General features: G+C 42.0%; 1 protein-coding gene across 3 annotated transcripts in view; it reads left to right on the top strand.

The window, feature by feature from the left end:
• The window catches only part of TEX2 (testis expressed 2), a 46,072-nt gene that overhangs the window by 17,220 nt on the left and 15,211 nt on the right, over positions 1 to 13,641 (top strand). For 2 of the 3 annotated variants that reach the window (XM_039715860.1, XM_039715862.1), the window contains 4 exons: positions 1,622 to 3,276; positions 9,805 to 10,005; positions 11,637 to 11,964; positions 13,108 to 13,376. In XM_039715860.1, coding sequence (XP_039571794.1) covers positions 1,648 to 3,276; positions 9,805 to 10,005; positions 11,637 to 11,964; positions 13,108 to 13,376 — 2,427 coding nt within the window. In that variant the 5' untranslated portion in view covers positions 1,622 to 1,647. The remainder of the gene's footprint in view (positions 1 to 1,621; positions 3,277 to 9,804; positions 10,006 to 11,636; positions 11,965 to 13,107; positions 13,377 to 13,641) is intronic. The other variant, XM_039715861.1, reaches the window with a different exon arrangement.

Below are 13,641 nucleotides of genomic sequence, written 5' to 3'. Positions count from 1 at the left end.
AGATTTCTTACCAACATTAGCACTCACCAAGTTATACATACAGGTGACTGATAAGTGTACGTGTAAACTTCAGGTAACTGAGGGTTCTTAATATTTGAGTAAATAACTACTTGATCCACAGATGTAGTAAGAAAGGTAGCAACCTGCTGAGCCCCAGGTGGGCTGGAGGCACATCCCCATCACTGAAAGGAGCTCTCTGTTAATGCTGGGAATGGGCCAAATGGATTTTGGGGAGGACAGAAGAAAACATCCATTATAAAAGCTGAAGTCAGAAGTGATCTTTAGAAAGAATTTCTGTCTCCTAAGCAGTCATCAGAGCAAGGGTGAGATGTCAAGTGGAAGCTTGACCAGGGTCTGAATGTTTCTTTTGGTCCTTTGAACCCAAAGTAGCTCACTGTCACATGCAACAGAAATGAGACGTAAAAAAACCAAACAACCAAACCCTGAAAATGAAATTTCTGAAGGCTTTGCCTGAAGCAGGTTAATATCCATCTCCTTCTGTACAGCATGCTTGGGAAGTTCACAAATACTCAAAGAAACAAAGAATTGTCAACAATTTAGGAGCCATAAAATGGACAACTATAGTGCGTAGGAAGTTGTGGACAGATAGTTGCTCTGAATAAGCTGTGTAGCAAAGATCTGCTGTTTTAAAACGTTTAACCCTGCTTAGTTTAGTGACAGGTTAAAAAATGTTTACATGAGCAGCTCTGCTAGGAAGTAGAAAGGGCTACAGCCTTGAGTAGGATGATGATGCCGAGCAGGTGGCACTGGCTTGCAGGATAATACAATCTGATATCACAACTGTTTGTGAAGTGCAATTTCTTCACCACCACATAATCATTCTTCTGAACTGCTCTTTAAACGTCAGCAAAGGCCTCGCATTAATTCAGCTTGACAGTTTGATTACAGCATTTTAACAGCTTCTGAAAAATAATTCGGTTACTGAAGTGGTAAACTCGCTGTCTTGGCAGTGGAGATAAAGTGCTGCCTCCCAGCTGGAGAGGCAGAGCTAATCCTGTAATTCCTGGTCCATCTCTGTCTGTGGTCACCAGTGCTTTGGATTAAATGCATGTTATTTCCTCTCCATGTAAATATATGCTAAATTCCCTTTCATGGGTCAATAAAATGCTTAAATAATGTGCTCCCCACACAATGACCTTTACATATTTCTGACCTTGCTTTGAGTTTCAAATTGTTTTATACCTTTATTTATAAGGTATAAAGCATTAAGTATTGCATGTAGAAGGGACTGCGAGTTAGGAGTGAAGAATTTCAGTGTGTTGGGGTGGGATGGCGCTCTGGAACTCAGAGGTACATCTGCCAGGGAAAATAGAAAGGGGGTGCTTCAGAGATGAACTGTAATTTCAGTGCACTTGAAGATAATTTTAACAGCCTGGTGTGTTTTAATATTGCCATTTTGTGGTATGTGGAAATATGTTAAGTGGCACACAGCAACCTAGATATGTGATTTTCAGCATAGGCATCTCCTGCTTCTTTTTTGTTGGTGTGAGTTGGTTTGGGATTTTTTCCTATGTAAAATTGTGTTTACTTAATGCTTGAAAATAAGGGTATTTGAAGCAGGGCAAAATTCATTTAATGTGGTGTTATGTTTTCTTCCCAGACTCTGACACATCTCTGGAACCTGCAATGACAAGTCGGAACAGTAGCCATGCAGACAAAACTGGTGAAATGTCCTCAAAGCAGTCAACACCAAAAGTGCAGGTCCAACGATCTGTCTCCCGAGAAACCATCACAATTCATTTCTCTGCATTTGGGAAGGAGGAAGAAGAGGAGGAAGAGGAGTTTAAAGAGTTTCTTGATGAGGAACTAGATGACCAAAGCATTGTAACAGCACTTGAAGCCAAGGAAGACCTCTGCTTTGAGCATACCGGCCATGACCTTTTTGGTCCAGCTACCTCGCTTAACGTGGCCAACTCTGCATCACCGCTGTCCTCACCGCCTGCAGTCCTGCCAGCTGCACAAACTGTAAAGCTGTTGGACTCTCCTTCCCCATCCCAAGTACTCAGTGCAGTGCCACCAGTCCTGTCTCCATCGTCACACTCATGTCACACGTTCGGCTCATCAGGTGCAGCAGCACCACCTGTGGAACAGAAATCCAGTCTGTCTTCCCCGTCCTCATCCCCTTCCAGATCAGTTGCCTGCTCTAGTGGATCATCCACAGTTTCTAGTTCAAAGCCTTTTAAGGGGTTAGTCAAGTCCTTTTCAACAGAAGTGGAACCAAAAGAACCCACCCCACCGATGCGACATAGACACTTAATGAAAACCTTGGTGAAATCTCTGTCTACAGACACTTCTAAACAGGAGTCTGAAGCTGTGTCTTACAGGCCACCTGACTCGAAACTGAACTTGCATCTGTTCAAACAGTTCACTCAACCTCGAGCTACAGGTGGTGATTCTAAAACTGCCCCCTCCTCTCCATTAACATCCCCCTCCGACACTCGTTCCTTTTTTAAAGTACCTGAAATGGAGGCTAAAATTGAAGATACGAAGAGACGCCTTTCTGAGGTAATCTATGAGCCTCTTCAGCTGCTCAGCAAAATAATGGGTGATGAAAGTAGTAGCCACAGGCCCAAAGCCTTATCTTCAAGTGCTTCAGAACTCTCAAACCTTTCCAGTTTGAATGGCCATTTGGAAAGCAATAACAACTACAGCATTAAGGAGGAGGAGTGTGATTCTGAAGGGGATTTCTCTGGGGGTGACTTGAGCCTGACTACGAGTGATCAGTCAAGAGGGGCAGAAGAACATGCAAAAGAGATGGAGACCAAAAGCTCTCAGTCTGCAAGCACAAAGGATGTGGGGTCAAAACCTTCACTTGTACTTGAAAAATGTTTGTTGTCTGCACTAGTGAGCAGGGAGGATGAGGAGTTTTGTGAACTGTATTCCGAAGACTTTTTCTTGCTAGAGGAAGAAAGCAAAACTGATAAACCTGCTGAAACTGTGGTGGAGCCTGAGATGACTGAGGAAACTGTTACTATGCTCAGTAGTGAAGATGAAAATAATCTGGATGTGCAACAGTCTGAAATACCAGTGAAAACTTTATACTTATTAATACTGTTAGTCTATGCTTACCTTATTATCCCTCTCCCTAGCTATTTAAGTGGACTTTTATTTGGAATGGCCCTTGGATTTATGGTAGCTGTCTGTGTGATTTGGCTTCTTATTCCACGTACTCATGAGTATCTCAAATTGCATAAAAGCATGAAAAAGCGATGGAATACAGGAGCTCTAGACATCAAAGAACCTGAAATACTGAAGGTGAGGTTCTGGCATTTTGTGTGTGTGTCTGTGTGCATTATTTTGGGTAGAAGGAATAAACTAGATTTATCCTGAGGGTGTAAATGAGCTGAAATATCCCCATTTGTAAATAGTTTTTTAGGGTCAACTCACTTTGGCAGGGGCACAAATGGTTTAGTATCCAAGAATATGTAAGACTGCAGTGTCTTTAAGGATTAGTAGAAAATGGAATTTCTTCAAAAGTGAAAGGACAAATGGCTTTGGTGATAGGTTTGAAATGATCCAGCTGAAATACTGAGAGCAAGTAGTGTCAAAGTTGAGTGTGTAAAATAACATTTGTGCTTGAAGCTGTGTCTTGGGAGATGTATTTTGTTTCTGGGATATTTTGCTGTCTAGGCAGTGATTTGTTTGTCTGCTCTGTTCATAAGCAGAGACTAAAGCATTGTGTTCAAGTGGAGCATAGAGAGTTGGAGAGCATATGGGTCGTCCTCAAACATGAGCTAATTGAAATGTGAGGAGAAATCATGGTTCAGCAAAATGGGTCTGAGAGCTGGGTTTTGAATGAAAGTTTGTCCTACCTGCTCTCTGTCCTCCACTTGTTGAGATATTGGAAGTTTGCTGTCACTTTGTGTGTCACCTTGCTGCCTGTCCAGCTGTGATCCACCCAACCCCTCTGTTCCTTCAGTGCTTCTGGTCCCTGTGCTGCCCTCCTAATCTCTATCTGTGATTAATTAAAATAATATTTTCCCAATTGCAGAATTCTAAGCAATAAAAACATCTACTGGTTTCTGATGTGCAGCAAAGCATTTCTGAGTGCTGGTGGTATAACCTTCACTTGATATCACATGCTGATGAGAGTATCTGTGGAGGCATTTTTTGTATTTGTGTAAATATTAAATTGAGCTGTTTGAAGGTGCATCCCCAATTGCAACAGCACAAAGGTTTCATGAATTTAAATTCAGATGGGTATATACTGTAGAATCTATAGTGTATTGATGGCTAATTTCATGTGTCTTTAGATAACAGAAAAGTTAGAAAAACAGAATATAAAACTCTACTTTTGTTGCATAACAGTGGTAATTGTATGTCTAGCCCTTATTCTACCTTGGTGTTCCCTTTTTTTTGTGAATGATACGAGTTGTGGTTATAGTGAATTCAGACTGAACACTCCTGTCTGCCCAACTGAATTACCTGCTACTCCCACGTGCAAATGTTAGGCTGCCTCTGTGTTAGGCTATTTCTGAGATGTCAGCTTTTGCTCAGAAACCTTTAAATTATATTTTAATGCTTTTATTGAGAAGTTACATCTTATGAAAATGGCTGTAGGCAAGAAATGAACAGTGCAGAGAAGTCTGCATAAATGTAGATTAATGGGTTTTATGACCTGATGAATGTTTCTTTTGCTCATAACACACAAAGTAATTGTCTTTAATATGTAAATGCTTCAGGAGTTTACAATTCAGCTCTGCCCACGTTGTAGTGGAACATAATGTAATGTGATTTAGCAGATTGCGAGTTATTATTCCCACTTCATACAACTATCTTCTGTTTACATCTGTCAAAATGAGTACTGGACAGCTTAGATCCTCTCAAAAGGCAGCTAAAGACTTAATCTGTAACAAAACTCAGGGGAATATAGGAAAATCAAACTTGATGCTCTTGCATAAAGATGTTCTTTCCAGAACTTGTTGGTCTGGTATTCTGGCCTGGACTGCTGCTGTGCAATTATGATAAATGCTCTAAGATCCCTTCATATGGGGCTCACAGGGTTGGGATTCTGCCAAGCTGCTGTCAAGTTATTTTTGTACAAGTATGTGTGCATTCTCCCCCATGTAAACATTGTTTGAGGAGTTTGCATTTCCTAGGTTTCAAAAACTAGTGCAAAATTCCCTTCAGCAATTGCTGAAATACTTGAACAGATTATTGTCTCCCACAAAACTGTTCTTGGCAGTGGGAAAAAGTGAATGACTCTTGTGCTGGTAAGTGTTTCTGTAGGTGTCTGTACGTCAGTCAAATGTCCTTGGTACTGGGGGAAAACATCCCCCCAGCCAGAAAATACACAAAACCCCTGAATCTTCATTGCATGTTTTTGTATCTGCCTATTCCCTTAGTTTTCAGTTTTCTGGCTCCCTTTTTATCTTTTGGTTTTTTGGGGTTTTTTTTCTCTGCCCACATTTTTTCCTTCTTTAATCCATTAGTCTTTTCTAACTTCCTTCTTGGCCTTTCAGCTCTGCATTCTCTTGTGTTGTACTGACTGATATGAAAGGTTTTAAGTAACAGCTAAAATGGAAATTATATATTTACCCTTTCCATTAGAAAGAACTTTTAGGAGAACACAGTGGCAGTGCCTGCTGGAGAAATGGAGGCTTTGAGCCCCAGCTGTACAGAAAGAGGAGGCTTTTAATCAGTGTGCTATTCCTGAGAACCATCCAAGGGATTTCACGTTTGACAGTGGCCTCTGGCAGATAAATGTTTCTTCCAGTTAAGGTGATGGTTGTTTCTCCTGCCTTAGACCTTTTTTGTGTCTTTGGATTCCCTGTGAAAGAAGCTCAAAAAATGCATTATATTTTCCCCTCATTTATGAAGCAAAATACTATTGAGGTATTATAAAATAGTGGTAACAAGAGGGATAGTAATACAAGTGCATGATTTGAGTGATCAACAGTCTTGAAAAAATCTTGGTGCTAAAACAGTTGATAATATAATTTAATAAATAATGGCTATTAACCAGTTCATATGACTGAGAAACTTTAGAGACAGTTTTAATCCTGATTTGGGCTTGTATTGTGAAAATGGCATTTGCTGATTCTTTTATTTATGTATTTGAAAGTATCATAAGTAATGATTTTAATTTATTTTTACCCACAGGCCAGGTTTGTTCCCCCAGCCCTCTGGATCCTTCATAAGGATCTTTTGCAGTTCTCCCTATCCTCCCCTCTCAGGTTGTAACACACCTGAGACCTTAAATAAGTAACACGAGAAAGTTGGTACCTACAAGGCCTGACTGTGCAGTTCTTGCATGAATTATTCTGTTGAACTGCAGTTTAATAAAATATTTGGAGCCCAGAGTCAGGAAAGGAAAACCAAACTGAGGGGGGCTTTTAAAGCTGTTTTTGTCGTGTCCCATGAGCTGGGTGCTCCCGGGCGGAGCAGGGGCAGCTCTGTGGGCTGGAGCCGTGGCCTGGGCTGGGGGAGCCATGGGCTGGCAGAGCCATGGGCTGGCAGAGCCATGGGCTGGAGCTGTGGCCTGGGCTGGAGCCGTGGCCTGGGCTGGAGCTGTGGCCTGGGCTGGGGGAGCCCTGGGCTGGAGCTGTGGCCTGGGCTGGGGGAGCCATGGGCTGGAGCCGTGGCCTGGGCTGGAGCCGTGGCCTGGGCTGGCAGAGCCCTGGGCTGGAGCTGTGGCCTGGGCTGGCAGAGCCCTGGGCTGGCAGAGCCATGGGCTGGCAGAGCCATGGGCTGGGGCTGTGGCCTGGGCTGGAGCTGTGGCCTGGGCTGGCAGAGCCCTGGGCTGGCAGAGCCATGGGCTGGAGCCGTGGCCTGGGCTGGCAGAGCCGTGGTGCTGCCCAGCCCCAGGAGCTCTCCGTGTTCAGGGCGCTCTCCAGCCTCATGGCCAGGCACGTTCTGCTGGGAGCGTGGAGCAACTGCTGACCTTTAGAAATGGAGATCACAGGATCAGTGTAAATGGCCAGCAGCTGCACGCTGGCATATGACTATGGTCATTGTCCTCCCAGAATTACTAAATTTCTTATTTTAACAACTTCGCTGGAACAGAGGAGACCTATCCTACAGTCGCTCCTCTCCTACACAAGGAAGTCCATTGTTGCTTCAGTAGTTTGGGAGAATTTATCTGTTGCTAGCACGTTATGGTAACACAATTTCCCTGTTTGGGTGCATTGCAAAACTGTTTCCGTGGGCTGTGAATCTTTTGTTCCAATTTGGTTTTGCAAAAAGAGAGGCAGAGGTAATTCTGCTGAAATTGTTCTTAAAGTGCAGGAACTTTGGAATGACTTTAGGGGCTTCTTGGATAAACTTCTCAGTGTTTTTTAAGCTAGTTTACTGAACTGAAGATCACTGAAGTGAGAAGGCAGGTGGTGTTGTTTCCTCCTTCAACACTGTTAGATAAAATTTCTGTGTCTGCCACTTGTTTTCAATTTCATTAATAGAGGGAAGAATGGCCATTTAGTGAAGCTGACATTTTACTGTCAGCTATGCAGTGTATCTCTGTAACAAAATAACATGCACATCTGAGTGCAAAGAAGAAACTTCATCCTTAGAAATTAGAAAAATAAATTTTATGGTGAAGGAGGGTTTGCAGTAATGTGCTGTCTCTTTCATCCCGCCTGTTGTCTGAAAATAAAACCCCAAATACTTAAACCTGAGCTTGGTTCTCCAGTTGCTGATTACCTGGTGGTTGTGCTGTGTTTGCACTTCTGTTGGGTTATGGGTGAGCAGGGGAGGCACTACAGGGTGTGAGAATTGTGTGTTTGGCAGACTGTACAGCTAATCCATTTGTTTGAACTGGAAGGCCTGGACACATGGTAGAGATCAGAAAACCAGGAGGGATTTCTACTTACTTTGGCACAGGGAAGTCAGGATTTTGATGGGTAAATCATGTGTTGTTTTCATCACAGCTCCATCTCAAGCAGGCAGTTAAAGGAATGTCAGGTGCAGTCTGACCTTCCTTCCTGGGTACCACATGTACCCATAAGTTTCCAACCTTTCTACTGAAAATAGAAAGCTTATTAGACTTAGAGAAAGGGCTCCTGTGACTAAGCTTCCTATAATGACCCACTCTCCAAGCAGCCCTTGCTCTGTGCCAGCTGGTGTTGGCTGAACGGCCTTCCAGGAGAAGGCAAGAAACTTCTGAGGCAGCAAATTCCCATCTGTATGTTTGCCTGGCTGCAGGCTCCAGACTTTGTCTGAGCTAGAAATAGCTTGGAGATCTGATGGGGGCATGTGGGAGTAGCTCCAGAGATCTGTGGGCCATATGGATATTCCAGTTCCCGCACACCGTGGCTTTGGGCAGCTCATGTGATGTTCTTGTGCTTCAGTAAGTCCAGCTGGAGTTCCTGGCTGAAAATTAATTGCTGTCTGCTCAAAGATGTCTTGGCTAAATAATTTCTAGGAAGGAGATGGGATGTGCTTCAAACCTGCTGTGCAGTTTGATGGCTTATAGAAAATTCTTTCTCATGCACTGTATTTCCTATATGGGAGTTGTGTATAACACGCTGTAAGGAAAAAACCAGCCATAAAGCTTCTTCAAAGAGTATGCCCTGGTATAGGCATTTCTATTAATAAAAGACATAATCTGCTTTGGAGCTGAGCAAAGATGAATGACTTAATCTTTCCTGAACATAAAAGAAATGCTAATTTATCTAGTTTTTTCAGGGTTTATAGTGGAAATGGAGCTAGATGTTGGAGTAAGCAAAACAGATATCACTGTTACTATGGCACCTAAGAAAGTGTATGCTGTCTACTGTGGGAAATTATGTGGCACTGAAACTGAAGAAAATTAGCATAAAAGAAAAATTTTACATTTCTATGTGTAGGTGGAACTTCTTTAGTAAGTTGAAATCTTGCAGTAATTTTTGGGATGTTTTGCATAAAGTAGTTATGACTTTTTGTTTTGAGAAATACTGGGGTGCTTATTCAGCTCTCCCCACTTCCCCACACTGTCATCATGCAGGTGTTTGCAAAGTTGCCATTTGCCTTTCTGCTCCCCTTCACTTTCTGTTGACATTGATGAATATTGAGTATGCTGAATTCAAGGTTCTGATGTGCAGATAAAAACAATGATCAAAGAATGTTGCATGGCGGGTTAAGAGAAGGAAAACTTCTCCTTGAATGAGTATTCTGCCTACCTTCTACCCCATTTATCATCTCTATTTCTGTAGTCAGATGTTGGAGAAGAGAAGCAACACCACCCCCATGATCAGAGTCAGCACTTAGAGGCTTGTTACAGCAGGACTGGCTGGTTTGTTTTGTGTTTCTTTTACAGCACACAAATTAATTGAATTTAATCCACATGTATGACTCCTGTGTTGTAGCTGGGCAGTTACACAACATGTTAAATGATCTCAAACTGTGATGGTGCATGAAAGCAAACTCCATTGTGGTCTTCCACTGAGTCCTTGATTGTGGTGATTCCAGTGTCAGTGCTGTCTGTGAGCAGACAGGCTGTTTGCTCTGCCTGGGCTCTGGGTGATTGAAGTGTCTGAGCTTGCTGTGCTGCTCAGCCCTCCTACCCTGTGGCTCTTTGGGCATCCTGTGTCTGCAGATCCCACCATGGCTCCTGGGTGGGTGAGCACCCTGTGCCACACAGACCAAGTGCCGGAGTCAGAAAAAACACAAGACTTAAGATCTCATCCTCATCTCCTGCTCTGTTGGTTTGGTGCTACCTTGTTTAGGGCATTTATTGCCTCGTTCTGTTTGTGCACTAAGTGAAATAACTTTGGCAGAAAGTTGGATAATAATTTAAAGTTTTTAGGTACATGCTGTACTTGGTTTTCCAGTAGCTTAAAAGCCTGTTAACACTGCCTTCTTCTCTAGGGATGGATGAATGAAATTTATAATTATGATCCAGAAACATACCATGCTACGTTGACTCACTCTGTCTATGTGCGACTCGAAGGCAGCACCCTACGACTTTCAAAACCCAATAAAAATATTTCTAGGAGAGCTGTGTACAACGAGCCAAAGCCTGAAGTCACATATGTCAGTCAAAAAATTTATGAACTAACAGACAGCAAGGTGAGTATCTTACTTATATATGATTTTAACAAAAAATACTTCGCAAATTCTTTTTGACTCTGGTTTTTTTTTCACTCCTCTATTTTCACGTTCTGTCATTATTTAAACAAAACTGTTGTCGTGACTAACTTTCAAAAGATTGTGCTGGGGAGGAAGATTGAGCAGGATTTGGAAGAAAGTACATATTTACACAGTAAGGGAAAGGCATTTTTTCCTCTGGCAGTAGAGAGCAGAGTTAACTCATGGGAGCCCTGAGACTCGTTCCCGATGCATGAGATGACATGTTCTGAAGGTTACACCAAAATGCCTCATCTTTGGTGGTTGTCTCTACCCCAAGGCAGCTGAGACAACATTTATATTTCACTCAAAGAGGGAATGTACATCATATGTGAATGTGAAGGAGAGTGAGAGGTGTCGGGAACGTGACCTGCTCCAGGTACCCCCAGTCTGGGGAAGGAAATGGGGATTTTTGCAGTTGGAAGAGTGCATCAACAATAATACTAGGACAGTTTTCCTACATGTTGTTTGCCTCCCTCAAATATGTCAAGAGTTGCCACGTGAAGTTGATTCCATTGGTATTGTTTTAAACAATACATCAATACATAATTATGAAGGGAATGGATTTTTTTAATGTGCTGCATCAGTCGAGGGCCGTGGCAGTACAGATGTAGGAGGCAACAACCACACTTCACTTGACTGGAAGTGAGAGGGAGAGAGGGACCAAGGCAACAGTGAGGAAAAGCTCCCTCCCTTGCTCTGAGTCTGTATGGGAAAGGAGTGTGCTGTCAGCTCTGCCTTCCATTAAAGGAAGAAGTGAAAAGATTAAAAAAAATGAGATTCCTGCCTTTTGCAGATTTGTTTTCCCATCATGAAGACAAGCAGAGCTATCATGTGAGAGCACTTGACTGATGGTGGTTCCCTGTGGTATCTTAGAAAAATTTCCAGTACTTCCCCCCACCCAGCCCCAATTGATTACAGAAGGGCCAAGTGTCCTGACTGCAATAAACAAAGGATGACTACTCTTCAAGGGACTTGCCCACAGTTTTTGGGGAACACTGCTGAGTACAGACCCCCCACATAAGAATTTTTAACTCTTTTTTTAAAACCACTCCTCTAATCACTTGCACTGTCTATTTGATCCTGAGTTAAGAATATAATTATCTGCAAATCAGTCTTATGGCTTGACTCTTATGTATTTGATGTGTCTGTCACCAATTTCCAATACTCAATTTCATAAGGTGGGCATGAAAAGTTGTGTTCAAAACTCACTTTGGACTCTGATTATTTAATCTTATTATCTATTTATCTCTCCGTGGTCCCAGAAATAAAGTTCTTGGATTTTCTATTTTTTCTGCAAGTCCATAAGAATAAGATCATCTAAATGAAAACAGAGTTTCTAATCCACATGGTATAATCTACTTAAATGGCCTTTGTTTTAATTCCAAGGCTTGGCTCACCAAAGACTTAGTGATGGCAGTGGGTTAGACATCCAGAAATTTTGAGTCAGTTAAACTGGCAGATCCAGTGTGGGATCTTTATCTCTTGCATTCCTGTGTTCTTTATTTCAGTATAGAAACATAGAGGATACAAGTGAAAAATAAATTCATTTAACCCTTTCATATATCCTTCAGATTTCCCTGGTTCCCAAGAGCCTGGCACGGAAACGCATTTGGAATAAGAAATACCCAATTTGCATTGAACTCGCCAAGCAGGATGACTTCATGGCCAAGGCCCAGCCTGAGAAGGAGACTGCAGAGGAGAAACCTGCTGAAAAGGGGGACTCAAACAATGAGGAATCCAAGAAGCCTCAGGATGGAGCCAAGTCCACTTGCCAAAAGGATCAAGTGCTTTACCTCTTTGGAAGGACGGGCAGGGAGAAGGAGGAGTGGTTCAGGAGGTTCCTTCTCGCATCAAAGCTCAAGTCTGAAGTAAAGAAGCCACCCAGTGGGAGCAAGCCAGGTACTCAGATTTTGTATTCTTGTAGAAGTCTGTTAAAAGAAACAAACCCCAGTTATGTTTTGGTGGTGCCACAGTGACCTTTACAAGCAAAAAATAAAAATACCAAAGATACTCTGATACTCTTCTCCTTACCTTGGCCTCTCGTTGCCACCTTACCCCCACCTTTTCCCTCTTAGCTCTGTGCTTGCAAATATGACTGGTTTTAGACTATTTTATTTAATACACTGTTTGTCAGTGGCTGTAATAACTGACAGTGTATTAATGTAATAACTTTAATGTCATATTTGTAAGGAGGAATTGTTCAGTCTCTTCTTTTTCTGTATTTTGGAACTGGTGTCAACACTTGCAGTATTAGGCAGGCTCAGTTCTTTCATTACTTATTCTTCCTCCTCCATCCTTCCTTCCACTCTAGTTTCATGTAAAGGATAGGGCTTTCTCATGGGTTAGTGTCACAAGAAAATACATTCCTCTGTTTAAATAAAGGGTCCTGCCCAACATATATTTATAAATATATATATATCTGAACCAATAAACATTAGTCTATAGTATTGATCAGTTGTTTGGAATATTAATTTAAACCCATCCTCTGATGTGATTTTAAACTGAATGACTCATGCTTTTCTGCCTTTATTCTCTGAGAAGCTTCTTAAAAATTAGTTAACATTGTTTCTGACACATAAGTTCTTGAAATGCAAATACAAAATTAAAATTCCAATAGTTACATGCTTTTCACAGTCCTTCTAATTGTAACAGCCTATAATTAGATTAGTAAAAAAACACCAAACTTTAGCCATAGGTGCATTTCAATCACCTGACTTTTATTTTAGGCGTTATCCAGCAGAGCTGTTGGGAATTCTGCCATGTGTTATACATATGTGAGTGTCCCTATTTAAATATGCTATCGATCAGCTGACTCCTCCAGTCCCACACCCTGCTGAGTGCTGACTCATAGCAAATACTGGCTAATTTGGGTTTAGGACCACCTAAACACACAGCAGTAGAATTTGCTTTTAGCCTTTAAAATAAGAAAGCACCATGCTGGTCTTTTTTTCAGGAGAAATATCTGTGGAATAAACATGTTCCTTTAAAGTCTGATGATACACTGTTGGTATTTGGCTGTCAGATTTGTTCTCTGTTGAACAGGTATTATTCCTTTGAATGCAGGGGTGCTGCCAGCACACAGCAGAGCTGATAGTCAGTCTGGAGTGCTCACACACAGCCGGAGCAGCAGCAAGGGAAGCGCAGAAGAAATCACATCCCAGCCAAAGCACAAGGACCTGGCTGGCAACGTGAGGCAGAAAATGCTTCTGGACTACAATATTTATATGGCAAAGTGTGTTCCACAAGAAAAGAAAAGCCCTTCAGGTAGTCCAGTCCTCAGTGCAGACAGCAGCCCTACAGCTGTGAAAAAGGTAATGCTTGTGCTCCAAAGGAAAAGTGAACAGCTTCTGTAGCTCTTGCTAATCCTTTGACCTCCTGGACTGCATTTCAGTCACTCTCAGTAAACAGAACCTTAATACTAAATACAACACTCATAATAAACACATCTTTAATGTTAAGCATGACCACTTTTTATTTAAAATAGTGGCAATTCATATCATGCATCTTTGTTTCCAGACTTTCATACAACACCCAGAAAAGGGAATAGGAGCCCATGGTGTAGTGTATGAATAAACA

This window comes from Passer montanus, unplaced genomic scaffold, assembly GCF_014805655.1.
Source record: "Passer montanus isolate IOZ18808 unplaced genomic scaffold, ASM1480565v1 scaffold35, whole genome shotgun sequence".
Taxonomy (NCBI): Eukaryota; Metazoa; Chordata; class Aves; order Passeriformes; family Passeridae; genus Passer; species Passer montanus.
Note: the sequence above shows the minus strand (reverse complement) of the source record. Positions and strands in the feature narration are given on the sequence as shown.